Source organism: Oncorhynchus keta, chromosome 29, assembly GCF_023373465.1.
Source record: "Oncorhynchus keta strain PuntledgeMale-10-30-2019 chromosome 29, Oket_V2, whole genome shotgun sequence".
NCBI classification, from domain to species: Eukaryota; Metazoa; Chordata; class Actinopteri; order Salmoniformes; family Salmonidae; genus Oncorhynchus; species Oncorhynchus keta.
In genome coordinates, this window is record NC_068449.1 from 1,183,132 (window position 1) to 1,206,571 (window position 23,440).

Consider the following 23,440-nt stretch of genomic DNA (forward strand, 5'->3'; position numbering starts at 1 on the left):
CATTCACCTGGATGACACCTGGGTTAGAAGACATTCACCTGGATAACACCTGGGTTAGAAGACATTCACCTGGATTAGAAGACATTCACCTGGATTACAAGACATTCACCTGGATTACACCTGGGTTAGAAGACATTCACCTGGATTACACCTGGATTAGAAGACATTCACCTGGGTTAGAAGACATTCACCTGGAACACACCTGGGTTAGAAGACATTCACCTGGATTACGCCTGGATTAGCAGACATTCACCTGGGTTAGAAGACATTCACCTGGATTACACCTGGATTAGCAGACATTCACCTGGGTTAGAAGACATTCACCTGGATTACACCTGGGTTAGAAGACATTCACCTGGATTACACCTGGATTAGAAGACATTCACCTGGGTTAGAAGACATTCACCTGGATTACACCTGGATTAGAAGACATTCACATGGATTACACCTGGATTAGAAGACATTCACCTGGGTTAGAAGACATTCACCTGGATTACACCTGGGTTAGAAGACATTCACCTGGATTAGAAGACATTCACCTGGATTACACCTGGGTTAGAAGACATTCACCTGGATAACACCTGGGTTAGAAGAAATTAACCTGGATTACACCTGGGTTAGAAGACATTCACCTGGATTACACCTGGATTAGAAGACATTCACCTGGATTACACCTGGATTAGACACATTCACCTGGGTTAGAAGACATTCACCTGGATTACACCTGGATTAGCAGACATTCACCTGGGTTAGAAGACATTCACCTGTGTTAGAAAACATTCACCTGGATTAGAAGACATTCACCTGGATTACACCTGGGTTAGAAGAAATTAACCTGGATTACACCTGGGTTAGAAGACATTCACCTGGATTACAACTGGATTAGAAGACATTCACCTGGATTACACCTGGATTAGAACACATTCACCTGGGTTAGAAGACATTCACCTGGATTACACCTGGGTTAGAAGACATTCACCTGGGTTACACCTGGATTAGAAGACATTCACCTGGGTTAGAAGACATTCACCTGGATTACACCTGGATTAGAAGAAATTCACCTGGAATACACCTGGGTTAGAAGAAATGCACCTGGATTAGAAGACATTCACCTGGATTAGAAGACATTCACCTGGGTTAGAAGACATTCACCTGGATTACAAGACATTCACCTGGATTACAAGACATTCACCTGGATTACAAGACATTCACCTGGATTACAAGACATTCACCTGGATTACAAGACATTCACCTGGATTAGAGGACATTCGCCTGGGTTAGAAGACATTCACCTGGATTACAACTGGGTTAGAAGACATTCACCTGGGTTACACCTGGATTAGAAGACATTCACCTGGGTTAGAAGACATTCACCTGGATTACACCTGGATTAGAATAAATTCACCTGGATTACACCTGGGTTAGAAGAAATTCACCTGGATTAGAAGACATTCACCTGGATTACACCTGGGTTAGAAGACATTCACCTGGATTACACCTGGATTAGAAGACATTCACCTGGATTACACCTGGGTTAGAAGACATTCACCTGGATTAGAAAACATTCACCTAGATTACACCTGGATCAGAATACATTCACCTGGATTACACCTGGGTTAGAAGACATTCACCTGGATTAGAAAACATTCACCTAGATTACACCTGGATTAGAAGACAAGACATTCACCTGGATTACACCTGGGTTAGAAGACATTCACCTGGATTAGAAGACATTCACCTGGATTACACCTGGGTTAGAAGACATTCACCTGGATTACACCTGGATTAGAAGACATTCACCTGGATTACATCTGGGTTAGAAGACATTCACCTGGATTACACCTGGGTTAGAAGACATTCACCTGGATTAGAAGACATTCACGTGGTTTACACCTGGGTTAGAAGCCATTCACCTGGATTACACCTGGATTAAAAGACATTCATGTGGATTACACCTGGGTTAGAAGATATTCACCTGGATTACACCTGGGTTAGAAGACATTCAGCTGGATTACACCTGGGTTAGAAGACATTCACCTGGGTTAGAAGACATTCACCTGGATTACACCTGGGTTAGAAGACATTCACCTGGATTACACCTGGATTAGAAGACATTCACCTGGGTTAGAAGACATTCACCTGGGTTACACCTGGGTTAGAAGACATTCATCTGGATTAGAAGACATTCACCTGGATTACAAGACATTCACCTGGATTACACCTGGGTTAGAAGACATTCACCTGGATTACACCTGGGATAGAAGACATTCACCTGGATTACACCTGGGTTAGAAGACATTCACCTGGATTACAAGACATTCACCTGGATTACACCTGGGTTAGAAGATATTCATCTGGATTAGAAGACATTCACCTGGATTACACCTGGATTAGAAGACATTCACCTGGATTACACCTGGATTAGAAGACATTCACCTGGATTACACCTGGATTAGAAGACATTCACCTGGATTACACCTGGGTTAGAAGACATTCACCTGGATTACACCTGGGTTAGAAGACATTCACCTGGATTACGCCTGGATTAGCAGACATTCACCTGGGTTAGAAGACATTCACCTGGATTACACCTGGATTAGCAGACATTCACCTGGGTTAGAAGACATTCACCTGGGTTAGAAGACATTCACCTGGATTACACCTGGGTTAGAAGAAATTAACCTGGATTACACCTGGGTTAGAAGACATTCACCTGGATTACACCTGGATTAGCAGACATTCACCTGGGTTAGAAAACATTCACCTGGATTAGAAGACATTCACCTGGGTTAGAAGACATTCACCTGGATTACACCTGGGTTAGAAGAAATTAACCTGGATTACACCTGGGTTAAAAGACATTCACCTGGATTACACCTGGATTAGAAGACATTCACCTGGATTACAACACATTCACCTGGGTTAGAAGACAATCACCTGGATTACACCTGGGTTAGAAGACATTCACCCGGGTTACACCTGGATTAGAAGACATTCACCTGGGTGAGAAGACATTCACCTGGATTACACCTGGATTAGAAGAAATTCACCTGGATTACACCTGGGTTAGAAGAAATTCACCTGGATTAGAAGACATTCACCTGGATTAGAAGACATTCACCTGGGTTAGAAGACATTCACCTGGATTACAAGACATTCACCTGGATTACAAGACATTCACCTGGATTAGAGGACATTTGCCTGGGTTAGAAGACATTCACCTGGATTACACCTGGGTTAGAAGACATTCACCTGGGTTACACCTGGATTAGAAGACATTCACCTGGGTTAGAAGACATTCACCTGGGTTAGAAGACATTCACCTGGGTTAGAAGACATTCACCTGGATTACACCTGGATTAGCAGACATTCACCTGGGTTAGAAGACATTCGCCTGGATTACACCTGGATTAGAAGAAATTCACCTGGATTACACCTGGGTTGGAAGAAATTCACCTGGATTAGAAGACATTCACCTGGATTACACCTGGGTTAGAAGACATTCACCTGGATTACACCTGGATTAGAAGACATTCACCTGGATTACACCTGGGTTAGAAGACATTCACCTGGATTACACCTGGGTTAGAAGACATTCACCTGGATTACACCTGGATTAGAAGACATTCACCTGGAGTACACCTGGGTTAGAAGACATTCACCTGGATTAGAAGACATTCACCTGGATTACACCTGGGTTAGAAGACATTCACCTGGATTACACCTGGGTTAGAAGACATTCACCTGGATTACACCTGGATTAGAAGACATTCACCTGGATTACACCTTGGTTAGAAGACATTCACCTGGATTACACCTTGGTTAGAAGACATTCACCTGGATTACACCTGGGTTAGAAGACATTCACCTGGATTAGAAGACATTCACCTGGATTACACCTGGATTAGAAGACATTCACCTGGGCTAGAATACATTCACCTGGATTACACCTGGGTTAGAAGACATTCACCTGGATTACACCTGGGTTAGAAGACATTCACCTGGATTACACCTGGATTAGAAGACATTGACCTGGATTACAACACATTCACCTGGGTTAGAAGACATTCACCTGGATTACACCTGGGTTAGAAGACATTCACCTGGGTTACACCTGGATTAGAAGACATTCACCTGGGTTAGAAGACATTCACCTGGATTACACCTGGATTAGAAGACATTCACCTGGATTAGAAGACATTCACCTGGATTACAAGACATTCACCTGGATTAGAGGACATTCGCCTGGGTTAGAAGACATTCACCTGGATTACACCTGGGTTAGAAGACATTCACCTGGATTAGAAGACATTCACCTGGATTACACCTGGATTAGAAGACATTCACCTGGATTAGAAGACATTCACCTGGATTACAAGACATTCACCTGGATTACACCTGGATTAGAAGACATTCACCTGGATTAGAAGACATTCACCTGGATTACAAGACATTCACCTGGATTACAAGACATTCACCTGGATTACAAGACATTCACCTGGATTAGAGGACATTCGCCTGGGTTAGAAGACATTCACCTGGATTACACCTGGGTTAGAAGACATTCACCTGGATTAGAAGACATTCACCTGGATTACACCTGGATTAGAAGACATTCACCTGGATTAGAGGACATTCGCCTGGGTTAGAAGACATTCACCTGGATTACACCTGGATTAGAAGACATTCACCTGGATTAGAAGACATTCACCTGGATTACAAGACATTCACCTGGATTACACCTGGATTAGAAGACATTCACCTGGATTAGAAGACATTACACCTGGATTAGAAGACATTCACCTGGATTAGAAGACATTCACCTGGATTAGAAGACATTCACCTGGATTACAAGACATTCACCTGGATTAGAGGACATTCGCCTGGGTTAGAAGACATTCACCTGGATTACACCTGGGTTAGAAGACATTCACCTGGATTAGAAGACATTCACCTGGATTACACCTGGATTAGAAGACATTCACCTGGATTAGAAGACATTCACCTGGATTACAAGACATTCACCTGGATTACACCTGGATTAGAAGACATTCACCTGGATTAGAAGACATTCACCTGGATTACAAGACATTCACCTGGATTACACCTGGGTTAGAAGACATTCACCTGGATTACACCTGGGTTAGAAGACATTCACCTGGATTACACCTGGATTAGAAGACATTGACCTGGATTACAACACATTCACCTGGGTTAGAAGACATTCACCTGGATTACACCTGGGTTAGAAGACATTCACCTGGATTACACCTGGGTTAGAAGACATTCACCTGGATTACACCTGGGTTAGAAGACATTCACTTGGATTACACCTGGATTAGAAAACATTCACCTGGGTTAGAATACATTCACCTGGATTACACCTGGGTTAGAAGACATTCACCTGGATTACACCTGGGTTAGAAGACATTCACCTGGGTTACGCCTGGATTAGAAGACATTCACCTGGGTTACGCCTGGATTAGAAGACATTCACCTGAGTTATAAGACATTCACCTGGATTACACCTGGATTAGCAGACATTCACCTGGGTTAGAAGACATTCACCTGGGTTAGAAAACATTCACCTGGATTAGAAGACATTCACCTGGGTTAGAAGACATTCACCTGGATCACACCTGGGTTAGAAGAAATTAACCTAGATCACACCTGGGTTAGAAGACATTCACATGGATTACACCTGGGTTAGAAGATATTCAACTGGATTACACCTGGATTAGAAGACATTCACCTGGATTACACCTGGATTAGAAGACATTCACCTGGATTACACCTGGATTAGAACACATTCACCTGGGTTAGAAGACATTCACCTGGATTACACCTGGGTTAGAAGACATTCACCTGGGTTACACCTGGATTAGAAGACATTCACCTGGGTTAGAAGACATTCACCTGGATTACACCTGGATTAGCAGACATTCACCTGGGTTAGAAGACATTCACCTGGATTACACCTGGATTAGAAGAAATTCACCTGGATTACACCTGGGTTAGAAGAAATTCACCTGGATTAGAAGACATTCACCTGGATTACACCTGGGTTAGAAGACATTCACCTGGATTACACCTGGATTAGAAGACATTCACCTGGATTACACCTGGGTTAGAAGACATTCACCTGGATTACACCTGGGTTAGAAGACATTCACCTGGATTACACCTGGGTTAGAAGACATTCACCTGGATTACACCTGGGTTAGAAGACATTCACCTGGATTACACCTGGGTTAGAAGACATTCACCTGGATTACACCTGGATTAGAAGACATTCACCTGGATTACACCTGGGTTAGAAGACATTCACCTGGATAACACCTGGGTTAGAAGACATTCACCTGGATTAGAAGACATTCACCTGGATTAGAAGAAATTCACCTGGATTACACCTGGATTAGAAGACATTCGCCTGGCTTAGAAGACATTCACCTGGATTACACCTGGGTTAGAAGACATTCACCTGGATTACACCTGGATTAGAAGACATTCACCTGGAGTACACCTGGGTTAGAAGACATTCACCTGGATTACAAGACAGTCACCTGGATTACAAGACATTCACCTGGATTAGAGGACATTTGCCTGGGTTAGAAGACATTCACCTGGATTACACCTGGGTTAGAAGACATTCACCTGGGTTACACCTGGATTAGAAGACATTCACCTGGGTTAGAAGACATTCACCTGGGTTAGAAGACATTCACCTGGGTTAGAAGACATTCACCTGGATTACACCTGGATTAGCAGACATTCACCTGGGTTAGAAGACATTCGCCTGGATTACACCTGGATTAGAAGAAATTCACCTGGATTACACCTGGGTTGGAAGAAATTCACCTGGATTAGAAGACATTCACCTGGATTACACCTGGGTTAGAAGACATTCACCTGGATTACACCTGGATTAGAAGACATTCACCTGGATTACACCTGGGTTAGAAGACATTCACCTGGATTACACCTGGGTTAGAAGACATTCACCTGGATTACACCTGGATTAGAAGACATTCACCTGGAGTACACCTGGGTTAGAAGACATTCACCTGGATTAGAAGACATTCACCTGGATTACACCTGGGTTAGAAGACATTCACCTGGATTACACCTGGGTTAGAAGACATTCACCTGGATTACACCTGGATTAGAAGACATTCACCTGGATTACACCTTGGTTAGAAGACATTCACCTGGATTACACCTTGGTTAGAAGACATTCACCTGGATTACACCTGGGTTAGAAGACATTCACCTGGATTAGAAGACATTCACCTGGATTACACCTGGATTAGAAGACATTCACCTGGGCTAGAATACATTCACCTGGATTACACCTGGGTTAGAAGACATTCACCTGGATTACACCTGGGTTAGAAGACATTCACCTGGATTACACCTGGATTAGAAGACATTGACCTGGATTACAACACATTCACCTGGGTTAGAAGACATTCACCTGGATTACACCTGGGTTAGAAGACATTCACCTGGGTTACACCTGGATTAGAAGACATTCACCTGGGTTAGAAGACATTCACCTGGATTACACCTGGATTAGAAGACATTCACCTGGATTAGAAGACATTCACCTGGATTACAAGACATTCACCTGGATTAGAGGACATTCGCCTGGGTTAGAAGACATTCACCTGGATTACACCTGGGTTAGAAGACATTCACCTGGATTAGAAGACATTCACCTGGATTACACCTGGATTAGAAGACATTCACCTGGATTAGAAGACATTCACCTGGATTACAAGACATTCACCTGGATTACACCTGGATTAGAAGACATTCACCTGGATTAGAAGACATTCACCTGGATTACAAGACATTCACCTGGATTACAAGACATTCACCTGGATTACAAGACATTCACCTGGATTAGAGGACATTCGCCTGGGTTAGAAGACATTCACCTGGATTACACCTGGGTTAGAAGACATTCACCTGGATTAGAAGACATTCACCTGGATTACACCTGGATTAGAAGACATTCACCTGGATTAGAGGACATTCGCCTGGGTTAGAAGACATTCACCTGGATTACACCTGGATTAGAAGACATTCACCTGGATTAGAAGACATTCACCTGGATTACAAGACATTCACCTGGATTACACCTGGATTAGAAGACATTCACCTGGATTAGAAGACATTACACCTGGATTAGAAGACATTCACCTGGATTAGAAGACATTCACCTGGATTACAAGACATTCACCTGGATTAGAGGACATTCGCCTGGGTTAGAAGACATTCACCTGGATTACACCTGGGTTAGAAGACATTCACCTGGATTAGAAGACATTCACCTGGATTACACCTGGATTAGAAGACATTCACCTGGATTAGAAGACATTCACCTGGATTACAAGACATTCACCTGGATTACACCTGGATTAGAAGACATTCACCTGGATTAGAAGACATTCACCTGGATTACAAGACATTCACCTGGATTACACCTGGGTTAGAAGACATTCACCTGGATTACACCTGGGTTAGAAGACATTCACCTGGATTACACCTGGATTAGAAGACATTGACCTGGATTACAACACATTCACCTGGGTTAGAAGACATTCACCTGGATTACACCTGGGTTAGAAGACATTCACCTGGATTACACCTGGGTTAGAAGACATTCACCTGGATTACACCTGGGTTAGAAGACATTCACTTGGATTACACCTGGATTAGAAAACATTCACCTGGGTTAGAATACATTCACCTGGATTACACCTGGGTTAGAAGACATTCACCTGGATTACACCTGGGTTAGAAGACATTCACCTGGGTTACGCCTGGATTAGAAGACATTCACCTGGGTTACGCCTGGATTAGAAGACATTCACCTGAGTTATAAGACATTCACCTGGATTACACCTGGATTAGCAGACATTCACCTGGGTTAGAAGACATTCACCTGGGTTAGAAAACATTCACCTGGATTAGAAGACATTCACCTGGGTTAGAAGACATTCACCTGGATCACACCTGGGTTAGAAGAAATTAACCTAGATCACACCTGGGTTAGAAGACATTCACATGGATTACACCTGGGTTAGAAGATATTCAACTGGATTACACCTGGATTAAAATACATTCACCTGGATTACACCTGGATTAGAAGACATTCACCTGGATTACACCTGGATTAGAACACATTCACCTGGGTTAGAAGACATTCACCTGGATTACACCTGGGTTAGAAGACATTCACCTGGGTTACACCTGGATTAGAAGACATTCACCTGGGTTAGAAGACATTCACCTGGATTACACCTGGATTAGCAGACATTCACCTGGGTTAGAAGACATTCACCTGGATTACACCTGGATTAGAAGAAATTCACCTGGATTACACCTGGGTTAGAAGAAATTCACCTGGATTAGAAGACATTCGCCTGGATTACACCTGGGTTAGAAGACATTCACCTGGATTACACCTGGATTAGAAGACATTCACCTGGATTACACCTGGGTTCGAAGACATTCACCTGGATTACACCTGGGTTAGAAGACATTCACCTGGATTACACCTGGGTTAGAAGACATTCACCTGGATTACACCTGGGTTAGAAGACATTCACCTGGATTACACCTGGGTTAGAAGACATTCACCTGGATTACACCTGGATTAGAAGACATTCACCTGGAGTACACCTGGGTTAGAAGACATTCACCTGGATAACACCTGGGTTAGAAGACATTCACCTGGATTAGAAGACATTCACCTGGATTAGAAGAAATTCACCTGGATTACACCTGGATTAGAAGACATTCGCCTGGCTTAGAAGACATTCACCTGGATTACACCTGGGTTAGAAGACATTCACCTGGATTACACCTGGATTAGAAGACATTCACCTGGAGTACACCTGGGTTAGAAGACATTCACCTGGATAACACCTGGGTTAGAAGACATTCACCTGGATTAGAAGACATTCACCTGGATTAGAAGAAATTCACCTGGATTACACCTGGATTAGAAGACATTCACCTGGGTTAGAAGACATTCACCTGGATTACACATGGGTTAGAAGACATTCACCTGGGTTAGAAGACATTCACCTGGGTTAGAAGACATTCACCTGGATTACACCTGGATTAGAAGAAATTTACCTGGGTTAGAAGACATTCACCTGGATTACACCTGGATTAGCAGACATTCACCTGGGTTAGAAGACATTCACCTGGATTACACCTGGAGTAGAAGACATTCACCTGGATTACACCTGGGTTAGAAGACATTCACCTGGATTTCACCTGGGTTAGAAGACATTCACCTGGATTACACCTGGGTTAGAAGACATTCACCTGGATTACACCTGGGTTAGAAGACATTCACCTGGATTACACCTGGATTAGAAGACATTCACCTGGGTTAGAATACATTCACCTGGATTACACCTGGGTTAGAAGACATTCACCTGGATTACACCTGGATTAGAAGACATTCACCTGGAGTACACCTGGGTTAGAATACATTCACCTGGATTACACCTGGGTTAGAAGACATTCACCTGGATTACACCTGGGTTAGAAGACATTCACCTGGATTACACCTGGATTAGTAGACATTCACCTGGGTTAGAAGACATTCACCTGGATTACACCTGGGTTAGAAGACATTCACCTGGATTACACCTGGATTAGAAGACATTCACCTGGATTACACCTGGAGTAGAAGACATTCACCTGGGTAAGAAGACATTCACCTGGATTACACCTCGGTTAGAGGACATTCACCTGGATTACACCTGGATTAGAAGACATTCACCTGGGTTAGAAGACATTCACCTGGATTACACCTGGGTTAGAAGACATTCACTTGGATTACACCTGGATTAGAAGATGTAGGTTTGCATCCCAAATGGCACCCAAAGTAGAGCACTACTTTTGACCAGAGCCCTATTCCCTATAAAGTGGACTACTTTTGACCAGGGCCCATAGGGAGACTCATTTATCCCCTGTCCCATGGCCATGATTCCTATCAGCAGGGATCTCATATCTCAGTCCTCCATCCCCCAGTAGGGCCATGATATCGGGGTGATATAGCAGGATTCGTACCCCCAGTAGGGCCATGATATTGGGGTGATATAGCAGGATTCGTACCCCCAGTAGGGCCATGATATTGGGGTGATATAGCAGGATTCGTACCCCCAGTAGGGCCATGATATTGAGGTGATATAGCAGGATTCGTACCCCCAGTAGGGCCATGATATTGGGGTGATATAGCAGGATTCATACCCCCAGTAGGGCCATGATATTGGGGTGATATAGCAGGATTCGTACCCCCAGTAGGGCCATGATATCGGGGTGATATAGCAGGATTCGTACCCCCAGTAGGGCCATGATATCGGGGTGATATAGCAGGATTCGTACCCCCAGTAGGGCCATGATGTCGGGGTGATATAGCAGGATTCGTACCCCCAGTAGGGCCATGATATTGGGGTGATATAGCAGGATTCTTACCCCCAGTAGGGCCATGATATTGGGGTGGTGCAGCATTGCAAACAGCTTGGCCTCCTGACGAACGCTCTCTAGGATCTGTCCCTCCTCCTCATCGGGGTCCCGCCTCGCAGCCTTTACCGCCACCTCCGCCCCTCGCCACATGGCACGGTACACCTTCCCAAAACCACCCACCCCGATGATCTCCTCCAGGGTCAGCTCCGAGAAGTCAACCTCCAGAACTGAGGGAGAGAGGGAACAGGGTATGAGAGGGAACAGGGTATGAGAGGGAACAGGGTATTAGAGGGAACAGGGTATGAGGGAACAGGGCATGAGGGAACAGGGCATGAGGGAACAGGGTATTTTTGCTGTCTTGGAAAGCTGTGAGTCCTATTATAGAATACATTATCAGTACTGGTTATATTTACAGCCGGTCTGTCCTGTCATCAACTGATGTCAACCAGTGTATTGATGTGGATGGACTGCAGTGCTTCTATGGAATGTTGGCATATTGGCAGTTAAACATGTATAGAATCATTCCTGTAAAACCGGCAGGCTAGCTAACACACAAACGGTGCAGATAAAGTCTTCAGATTCATTATTTTTGCACAATATCTCATCACAGCACTGGCTGACCATGGTTCACCAACTCCCTGACCATGGTTCACCAACTCCCTGACCAAAATGGCTGACCATGGTTCACCAACTCCCTGACCAAAATGGCTGACCATGGTTCACCAACTCCCTGACCAAAATGGCTGACCATGTTTCACCAACTCCCTGACCAAAATGGCTGACCATGGTTCACCAACTCCCTGACCAAAATGGCTGACCATGGTTCGCCAACTCCCTGACCAAAATGTCTGACCATGGTTCGCCAACTCCCTGACCAAAATGTCTGACCATGGTTCACCAACTCCCTGACCAAAATGTCTGACCATGGTTCACCAACTCCCTGACCAAAATGGCTGACCATGGTTCGCCAACTCCCTGACCAAAATGGCTGACCTTTATCCCATCGTAAGAAGGTTCATGTCCATTCTAGAATTCAAACTCCTAATTCCATGGAACAGACACTCCTGTCCACCAATGAGAGGAGATAAGGAGGACGAAGAGGGGGTAAAGGATATGAAGATGACAGGAAAAGGGTGGGACAGAGAACGTACATACAACACAGATAGGACAGAGAGAGTCAACCTCGAGAACTGAAAGAGGAGAAGGAGGAACAGAGACCTATGCTGTACAGTATACAGTAGGACAGAGAGACAGAAACAGGGAACCAAGAGACAATATTGGGCAGAGAGACAGAAAAAGAGTACAACGAGAAAATATTGGACAGAGAGAGAGAAACAGGGATACCAAGATACAATATTGGACAGAGAGAGAAACAGGGATACCAAGAGATGATATTGGACAGAGAGAGAAACAGGGATACCAAGAGACAATATTAAACAGAGAGAGAAACAGGGATACCAAGAGACAATATTGGACAGAGAGAGAAACAGGGATACCAAGAGACAATATTGACAGAGAGAGAAACAGGGATACCAAGAGATGATATTGGACAGAGAGATACCAAGAGACACTATTGGACAGAGAGAGAGAAACAGGGATACCAAGAAACGATACTGGACAGAGAGAGAAAGGGATACCAAGAGATGATATTGGACAGAGAGATACCAAGAGACAATATTGGACAGAGAGAGAAACAGGGATACCAAGAGATGATATTGGACAGAGAGAGAAACAGGGATACCAAGAGACGATATTGGACAGAGAGAGAGAAACAGGGATACCAAGAGACAATATTGGACAGAGAGAGAAACAGGGATACCAAGAGATGATATTGGACAGAGAGAGAGAAACAGGGATACCAAGAGATGATATTGGACAGAGAGATACCAAGAGACAATATTGGACAGAGAGAGAGAAACAGGGATACCAAGAAACGATATTGGACAGAGAGAGAAAGGGATACCAAGAGATGATATTGGACAGAGAGATACCAAGAGACAATATTGGACAGAGAGAGAGAAACAAGGATACCAAGAGACAATATAGGACAGAGAGAGAGAAACAGCGATACCAAGAGACAATATAGGACAGAGAGAGAGAAACAGCGATACCAAGAGATGATATTGGACAGAGAGAGAAACAGGGATACCAAGAGATGATATTGGACAGAGAGATACCAAGAGACAATATTGGACAGAGAGAGAGAAACAGGGATACCAAGAAACGATATTGGACAGAGAGAGAAAGGGATACCAAGAGATGATATTGGACAGAGAGATACCAAGAGATGATATTGGACAGAGAGAGAGAAACAGGGATACCAAGAGATGATATTGGACAGAGAGAGAAACAGGGATACCAAGAGACGATATTGGACAGAGAGAGAGAAACAGGGATACCAAGAGATGATATTGGACAGAGAGAGAAACAGGGATACCAAGAGACAATATAGGACAGAGAGAGAGAAACAGCGATACCAAGAGACAATATAGGACAGAGAGAGAGAAACAGCGATACCAAGAGATGATATTGGACAGAGAGAGAAACAGGTATACCAAGAGATGATATTGGACAGAGAGATACCAAGAGACAATATTGGACAGAGAGAGAGAGAAACAGGGATACCAAGAAACGATATTGGACAGAGAGAGAAACAGGTATACCAAGAGATGATATTGGACAGAGAGATACCAAGAGACAATATTGGACAGAGAGAGAGAAACAGGGATACCAAGAAACGATATTGGACAGAGAGAGAAACAGGGATACCAAGAGATGATATTGGACAGAGAGATACCAAGAGACAATATTGGACAGAGAGAGAGAAACAGGGATACCAAGAAACGATATTGGACAGAGAGAGAAAGGGATACCAAGAGCCAATATTGGACAGAGAGAGAAACAGGGATACCAAGAGATGATATTGGACAGAGAGAGAAACAGGGATACCAAGAGACGATATTGGACAGAGAGAGAGAAACAGGGATACCAAGAGATGATATTGGACAGAGAGAGAAACAGGGATACCAAGAGATGATATTGGACAGAGAGAGAGAAACAGGGATACCAAGAGATGATATTGGACAGAGAGAGAAACAGGGATACCAAGAGATGATATTGGACAGAGAGATACCAAGAGACAATATTGGACAGAGAGAGAGAAACAGGGATACCAAGAGATGATATTGGACAGAGAGAGAAAGGGATACCAAGAGATGATATTGGACAGAGAGATACCAAGAGACAATATTGGACAGAGAGAGAAACAGGGATACCAAGAGATGATATTGGACAGAGAGAGAAACAGGGATACCAAGAGATGATATTGGACAGAGAGAGAAAGGGATACCAAGAGATGATATTGGACAGAGAGAGAGAGAGAAACAGGGATACCAAGAGACGATATTGGACAGAGAGAGAGAGAAACAGGGATACCAAGAGATGATATTGGACAGAGAGAGAAAGGGATACCAAGAGATGATATTGGACAGAGAGATACCAAGAGACAATATTGGACAGAGAGAGAAACAGGGATACCAAGAGATGATATTGGACAGAGAGAGAGAAACAGGGATACCAAGAGACAATATTGGACAGAGAGAGAAACAGGGATACCAAGAGACGATATTGGACAGAGAGAGAGAAACAAGGATACCAAGAGACAATATAGGACAGAGAGAGAGAAACAGCGATACCAAGAGACAATATAGGACAGAGAGAGAGAGAAACAGCGATACCAAGAGATGATATTGGACAGAGAGAGAAACAGGGATACCAAGAGACAATATTGGACAGAGAGAGAAACAGGGATACCAAGAGACGATATTGGACAGAGAGAGAGAAACAAGGATACCAAGAGACAATATAGGACAGAGAGAGAGAAACAGCGATACCAAGAGACAATATAGGACAGAGAGAGAGAGAAACAGCGATACCAAGAGATGATATTGGACAGAGAGAGAAACAGGGATACCAAGAGATGATATTGGACAGAGAGATACCAAGAGACAATATTGGACAGAGAGAGAGAAACAGGGATACCAAGAAACGATATTGGACAGAGAGAGAATCAGGGATACCAAGAGATGATATTGGACAGAGAGATACCAAGAGACAATATTGGACAGAGAGAGAGAAACAGGGATACCAAGAAACGATATTGGACAGAGAGAGAAAGGGATACCAAGAGATGATATTGGACAGAGAGATACCAAGAGACAATATTGAACAGAGAGAGAAACAGGGATACCAAGAGATGATATTGGACAGAGAGAGAAACAGGGATACCAATAGACGATATTGGACAGAGAGAGAGAAACAGGGATACCAAGAGATGATATTGGACAGAGAGAGAAACAGGGATACCAAGAGACGATATTGGACAGAGAGAGAGAAACAGGGATACCAAGAGACAATATTGGACAGAGAGAGAAACAGGGATACCAAGAGATGATATTGGACAGAGAGAGAGAAACAGGGATACCAAGAGACGATATTGGACAGAGAGAGAGAGAAACAGGGATACCAAGAGATGATATTGGACAGAGAGATACCAAGAGACAATATTGGACAGAGAGAGAGAAACAAGGATACCAAGAGACAATATAGGACAGAGAGAGAGAAACAGCGATACCAAGAGATGATATTGGACAGAGAGAGAAACAGGGATACCAAGAGATGAAATTGGACAGAGAGATACCAAGAGACAATATTGGACAGAGAGAGAGAAACAGGGATACCAAGAAACGATATTGGACAGAGAGAGAAACAGGGATACCAAGAGATGATATTGGACAGAGAGATACAAAGAGACAATATTGGACAGAGAGAGAAACAGGGATACCAAGAGACAATATTGGACAGAGAGAGAAACAGGGATACCAAGAGACGATATTAGACAGAGAGAGAAACAGGGATACCAAGAGACGATATTGGACAGAGAGAGAAACAGGGATACCAAGAGATGATATTGGACAGAGAGATACAAAGAGACAATATTGGAAAGAGAGAGAAACAGGGATACCAAGAGATGATATTGGACAGAGAGAGAGAAACAGGGATATCAAGAGACAATATTGGACAGAGAGAGAAACAGGGATACCAAGAGACGATATTGGACAGAGAGAGAGAAACAGGGATACCAAGAGATGATATTGGACAGAGAGATACCAAGAGACAATATTGGACAGAGAGAGAGAAACAGGGATACCAAGAGACGTTATTGGACAGAGAGAGAGAAACAGGGATACCAAGAGATGATATTGGACAGAGAGATACCAAGAGACAATATTGGACAGAGAGATACCAAGAGACAATATTGGACAGAGAGATACCAAGAGACAATATTGGACAGAGAGAGAGAAACAGGGATACCAAGAGACAATATTGGACAGAGAGAGAGAAACAGGGATACCAAGAGACAATATTGGACAGAGAGAGAGAAACAGGGATACCAAGAGACGATATTGGACAGAGAGAAAACAGGGATACCAAGAGACGATATTGGACAGAGAGAAAAACAGGGATACCAAGAGACAATATTGGACAGAGAGATACCAAGAGACAATATAGGACAGAGAGAGAGAAACAGCGATACCAAGAGATGATATTGGACAGAGAGAGAAACAGGTATACCAAGAGATGATATTGGACAGAGAGAGAAACAGGTATACCAAGAGATGATATTGGACAGAGAGAGAAACAGGTATACCAAGAGATGATATTGGACAGAGAGAGAAACAGGGATACCAAGAGATGATATTGGACAGAGAGAGAAACAGGGATACCAAGAGACAATATTAAACAGAGAGAGAAACAGGGATACCAAGAGACAATATTGGACAGAGAGATACCAAGAGACAATATTGGACAGAGAGAGAGAAACAAGGATACCAAGAGACAATATAGGACAGAGAGAGAGAAACAGCGATACCAAGAGATGATATTGGACAGAGAGAGAAACAGGGATACCAAGAGATGAAATTGGACAGAGAGATACCAAGAGACAATATTGGACAGAGAGAGAAACAGGGATACCAAGAAACGATATTGGACAGAGAGAGAAACAGGGATACCAAGACATGATATTGGACAGAGAGATACAAAGAGACAATATTGGACAGAGAGAGAAACAGGGATACCAAGAGACAATATTGGACAGAGAGAGAAACAGGGATACCAAGAGACGATATTAGACAGAGAGAGAAACAGGGATACCAAGAGACGATATTGGACAGAGAGAGAAACAGGGATACCAAGAGATGATATTGGACAGAGAGATACAAAGAGACAATATTGGACAGAGAGAGAAACAGGGATACCAAGAGATGATATTGGACAGAGAGAGAGAAACAGGGATATCAAGAGACAATATTGGACAGAGAGAGAAACAGGGATACCAAGAGATGATATTGGACAGAGAGAGAGAAACAGGGATACCAAGAGACGATATTGGACAGAGAGAGAGAAACAGGGATACCAAGAGATGATATTGGACAGAGAGATACCAAGAGACAATATTGGACAGAGAGAGAGAAACAGGGATACCAAGAGACGTTATTGGACAGAGAGAGAGAAACAGGGATACCAAGAGATGATATTGGACAGAGAGATACCAAGAGACAATATTGGACAGAGAGATACCAAGAGACAATATTGGACAGAGAGATACCAAGAGACAATATTGGACAGAGAGAGAGAAACAGGGATACCAAGAGACAATATTGGACAGAGAGATACCAAGAGACAATATTGGACAGAGAGAGAGAAACAGGGATACCAAGAGACGATATTGGACAGAGAGAAAAACAGGGATACCAAGAGACGATATTGGACAGAGAGAAAAACAGGGATACCTAGAGACAATATTGGACAGAGAGATACCAAGAGACAATATTGGACAGAGAGATACCAAGAGACAATATTGGACAGAGAGAGAGAAACAGGGATACCAAGAGATGATATTGGACAGAGAGAGAAACAGGGATACCAAGAGACGATATTGGACAGAGAGAAAAACAGGGATACCAAGAAACGATATTGGACAGAGAGAGAGAGAAACAGGGATACCAAGAGACGATATTGGACAGAGAGAGAGATACAGGGATACCAAGAGATGATATTGGACAGAGAGAGAGAGAAACAGGGATACCAAGAGACGATATTGGACAGAGAGAGAGAAACAGGGATACCAAGAGACGATATTGGACAGAGAGAGAGAAACAGGGATACCAAGAAACTATATTGGACAGAGAGAGAGAGAAACAGGGATACCAAGAGACGATATTGGACAGAGAGAGAGAGAGAAACAGGGATACCAAGAGACGATATTGGACAGAGAGAGAAACAGGGATACCAAGAGACGATATTGGACAGAGAGAGAAACAGGGATACCAAGAGACAATATTGGACAGAGAGAGAAACAGGGATACCAAGAGATGATATTGGACAGAGAGAGAAACAGGGATACCAAGAGATGATATTGGACAGAGAGATACCAAGAGACAATATTGGACAGAGAGAGAGAAACAGGGATACCAAGAGACAATATTGGACAGAGAGAGAAACAGGGATACCAAGAGATGATATTGGACAGAGCGAGAGAAACAGGGATACCAAGAGACGATATTGGACAGAGAGAGAGAAACAGGGATACCAAGAGACAATATTGGACAGAGAGAGAAACAGGGATACCAAGAGATGATATTGGACAGAGCGAGAGAAACAGGGATACCAAGAGACAATATTGGACAGAGAGAAACAGGGATACCAAGAGATGATATTGGACAGAGCGAGAGAAACAGGGATACCAAGAGATGATATTGGACAGAGAGAGAGAAACAGGGATACCAAGAGACAATATTGGACAGAGAGAGAAACAGGGATACCAAGAGACAATATTGGACAGAGAGAGAAACAGGGATACCAAGAGACGATATTGGACAGAGAGAGAGAAACAGGGATACCAAGAGACAATATTGGACAGAGAGAGAGAAACAGGGATACCAAGAGACGATATTGGACAGAGAGAGAGAAACAGGGATACCAAGAGACAATATAGGACAGAGAGATACCAAGAGACAATATAGGACAGAGAGAGAGAGAAACAGCGATACCAAGAGATGATATTGGACAGAGAGAGAAACAGGGATACCAAGAGACAATATTGGACAGAGAGAGAAACAGGGATACCAAGAGACGATATTGGACAGAGAGAGAGAAACAAGGATACCAAGAGACGATATAGGACAGAGAGAGAGAAACAAGGATACCAAGAGACAATATAGGACAGAGAGAGAAACAGCGATACCAAGAGACGTTATTGGACAGAGAGAGAGAAACAGGGATACCAAGAGATGATATTGGACAGAGAGATACCAAGAGACAATATTGGACAGAGAGATACCAAGAGACAATATTGGACAGAGAGAGAGAAACAGGGATACCAAGAGACGATATTGGACAGAGAGAAAAACAGGGATACCAAGAGACGATATTGGACAGAGAGAAAAACAGGGATACCTAGAGACAATATTGGACAGAGAGATACCAAGAGACAATATTGGACAGAGAGATACCAAGAGACAATATTGGACAGAGAGAGAGAAACAGGGATACCAAGAGATGATATTGGACAGAGAGAGAAACAGGGATACCAAGAGACGATATTGGACAGAGAGAAAAACAGGGATACCAAGAAACGATATTGGACAGAGAGAGAGAAACAGGGATACCAAGAGACGATATTGGACAGAGAGAGATACAGGGATACCAAGAGATGATATTGGACAGAGAGAGAGAGAAACAGGGATACCAAGAGACGATATTGGACAGAGAGAGAGAAACAGGGATACCAAGAGACGATATTGGACAGAGAGAGAGAGAAACAGGGATACCAAGAGACGATATTGGACAGAGAGAGAGAGAGAAACAGGGATACCAAGAGATGATATTGGACAGAGAGAGAAACAGGGATACCAAGAGACGATATTGGACAGAGAGAGAAACAGGGATACCAAGAGACGATATTGGACAGAGAGAGAAACAGGGATACCAAGAGACAATATTGGAAAGAGAGAGAAACAGGGATACCAAGAGATGATATTGGACAGAGAGAGAAACAGGGATACCAAGAGATGATATTGGACAGAGAGATACCAAGAGACAATATTGGACAGAGAGAGAAACAGGGATACCAAGAGATGATATTGGACAGAGAGAGAGAAACAGGGATACCAAGAGACAATATTGGACAGAGAGAGAAACAGGGATACCAAGAGACAATATTGGACAGAGAGAGAAACAGGGATACCAAGAGACGATATTGGACAGAGAGAGAAAACAGGGATACCAAGAGACAATATTGGACAGAGAGAGAAACAGGGATACCAAGAGATGATATTGGACAGAGCGAGAGAAACAGGGATACCAAGAGACAATATTGGACAGAGAGAGAAACAGGGATACCAAGAGATGATATTGGACAGAGCGAGAGAAACAGGGATACCAAGAGATGATATTGGACAGAGAGAGAGAGAAACAGGGATACCAAGAGACAATATTGGACAGAGAGAGAAACAGGGATACCAAGAGACAATATTGGACAGAGAGAGAAACAGGGATACCAAGAGACGATATTGGACAGAGAGAGAGAAACAGGGATACCAAGAGACAATATTGGACAGAGAGAGAGAAACAGGGATACCAAGAGACGATATTGGACAGAGAGAGAGAAACAAGGATACCAAGAGACAATATAGGACAGAGAGAGAGAAACAGCGATACCAAGAGACAATATAGGACAGAGAGAGAGAGAAACAGCGATACCAAGAGATGATATTGCAGAGAGAGAAACAGGGATACCAAGAGACAATATTGGACAGAGAGAGAAACAGGGATACCAAGAGACGATATTGGACAGAGAGAGAGAAACAAGGATACCAAGAGACAATATAGGACAGAGAGAGAGAAACAGCGATACCAAGAGACAATATAGGACAGAGAGAGAGAGAAACAGCGATACCAAGAGATGATATTGGACAGAGAGAGAGAAACAGGGATACCAAGAGATGATATTGGACAGAGAGATACCAAGAGACAATATTGGACAGAGAGAGAGAAACAGGGATACCAAGAAACGATATTGGACAGAGAGAGAACCAGGGATACCAAGAGATGATATTGGACAGAGAGATACCAAGAGACAATATTGGACAGAGAGAGAGAAACAGGGATACCAAGAAACGATATTGGACAGAGAGAGAAAGGGATACCAAGAGATGATATTGGACAGAGAGATACCAAGAGACAATATTGAACAGAGAGAGAAACAGGGATACCAAGAGATGATATTGGACAGAGAGAGAAACAGGGATACCAATAGACGATATTGGACAGAGAGAGAGAAACAGGGATACCAAGAGATGATATTGGACAGAGAGAGAAACAGGGATACCAAGAGACGATATTGGACAGAGAGAGAGAAACAGGGATACCAAGAGACAATATTGGACAGAGAGAGAAACAGGGATACCAAGAGATGATATTGGACAGAGAGAGAGAAACAGGGATACCAAGAGACGATATTGGACAGAGAGAGAGAGAAACAGGGATACCAAGAGATGATATTGGACAGAGAGATACCAAGAGACAATATTGGACAGAGAGAGAGAAACAAGGATACCAAGAGACAATATAGGACAGAGAGAGAGAAACAGCGATACCAAGAGATGATATTGGACAGAGAGAGAAACAGGGATACCAAGAGATGAAATTGGACAGAGAGATACCAAGAGACAATATTGGACAGAGAGAGAGAAACAGGGATACCAAGAAACGATATTGGACAGAGAGAGAAACAGGGATACCAAGAGATGATATTGGACAGAGAGATACAAAGAGACAATATTGGACAGAGAGAGAAACAGGGATACCAAGAGACAATATTGGACAGAGAGAGAAACAGGGATACCAAGAGACGATATTGGACAGAGAGAGAAACAGGGATACCAAGAGATGATATTGGACAGAGAGATACAAAGAGACAATATTGGACAGAGAGAGAAACAGGGATACCAAGAGATGATATTGGACAGAGAGAGAGAAACAGGGATATCAAGAGACAATATTGGACAGAGAGAGAAACAGGGATACCAAGAGATGATATTGGACAGAGAGAGAGAAACAGGGATACCAAGAGACGATATTGGACAGAGAGAGAGAAACAGGGATACCAAGAGATGATATTGGACAGAGAGATACCAAGAGACAATATTGGACAGAGAGAGAGAAACAGGGATACCAAGAGACGTTATTGGACAGAGAGAGAGAAACAGGGATACCAAGAGATGATATTGGACAGAGAGATACCAAGAGACAATATTGGACAGAGAGAGAGAAACAGGGATACCAAGAGACGATATTGGACAGAGAGAAAACAGGGATACCAAGAGACGATATTGGACAGAGAAAAACAGGGATACCTAGAGACAATATTGGACAGAGAGATACCAAGAGACAATATTGGACAGAGAGATACCAAGAGACAATATTGGACAGAGAGAGAGAAACAGGGATACCAAGAGATGATATTGGACAGAGAGAGAAACAGGGATACCAAGAGACGATATTGGACAGAGAGAAAAACAGGGATACCAAGAAACGATATTGGACAGAGAGAGAGAGAAACAGGGATACCAAGAGACGATATTGGACAGAGAGAGAGATACAGGGATACCAAGAGATGATATTGGACAGAGAGAGAGAAACAGGGATACCAAGAGACGATATTGGACAGAGAGAGAGAGAAACAGGGATACCAAGAAACTATATTGGACAGAGAGAGAGAGAAACAGGGATACCAAGAGACGATATTGGACAGAGAGAGAGAGAGAAACAGGGATACCAAGAGACGATATTGGACAGAGAGAGAAACAGGGATACCAAGAGA

At 43.2% G+C, this 23,440-nt stretch overlaps 1 protein-coding gene across 1 annotated transcript in view; it reads right to left on the reverse strand.

The window, feature by feature from the left end:
• Window positions 1–23,440, reverse strand: part of map3k9 (mitogen-activated protein kinase kinase kinase 9) — an 89,736-nt gene that overhangs the window by 43,561 nt on the left and 22,735 nt on the right. The window contains exon 2 of the mRNA XM_052485490.1: window positions 11,503–11,720. Within this exon, the coding sequence (XP_052341450.1) occupies window positions 11,503–11,720 (218 nt within the window). The remainder of the gene's footprint in view (window positions 1–11,502; window positions 11,721–23,440) is intronic.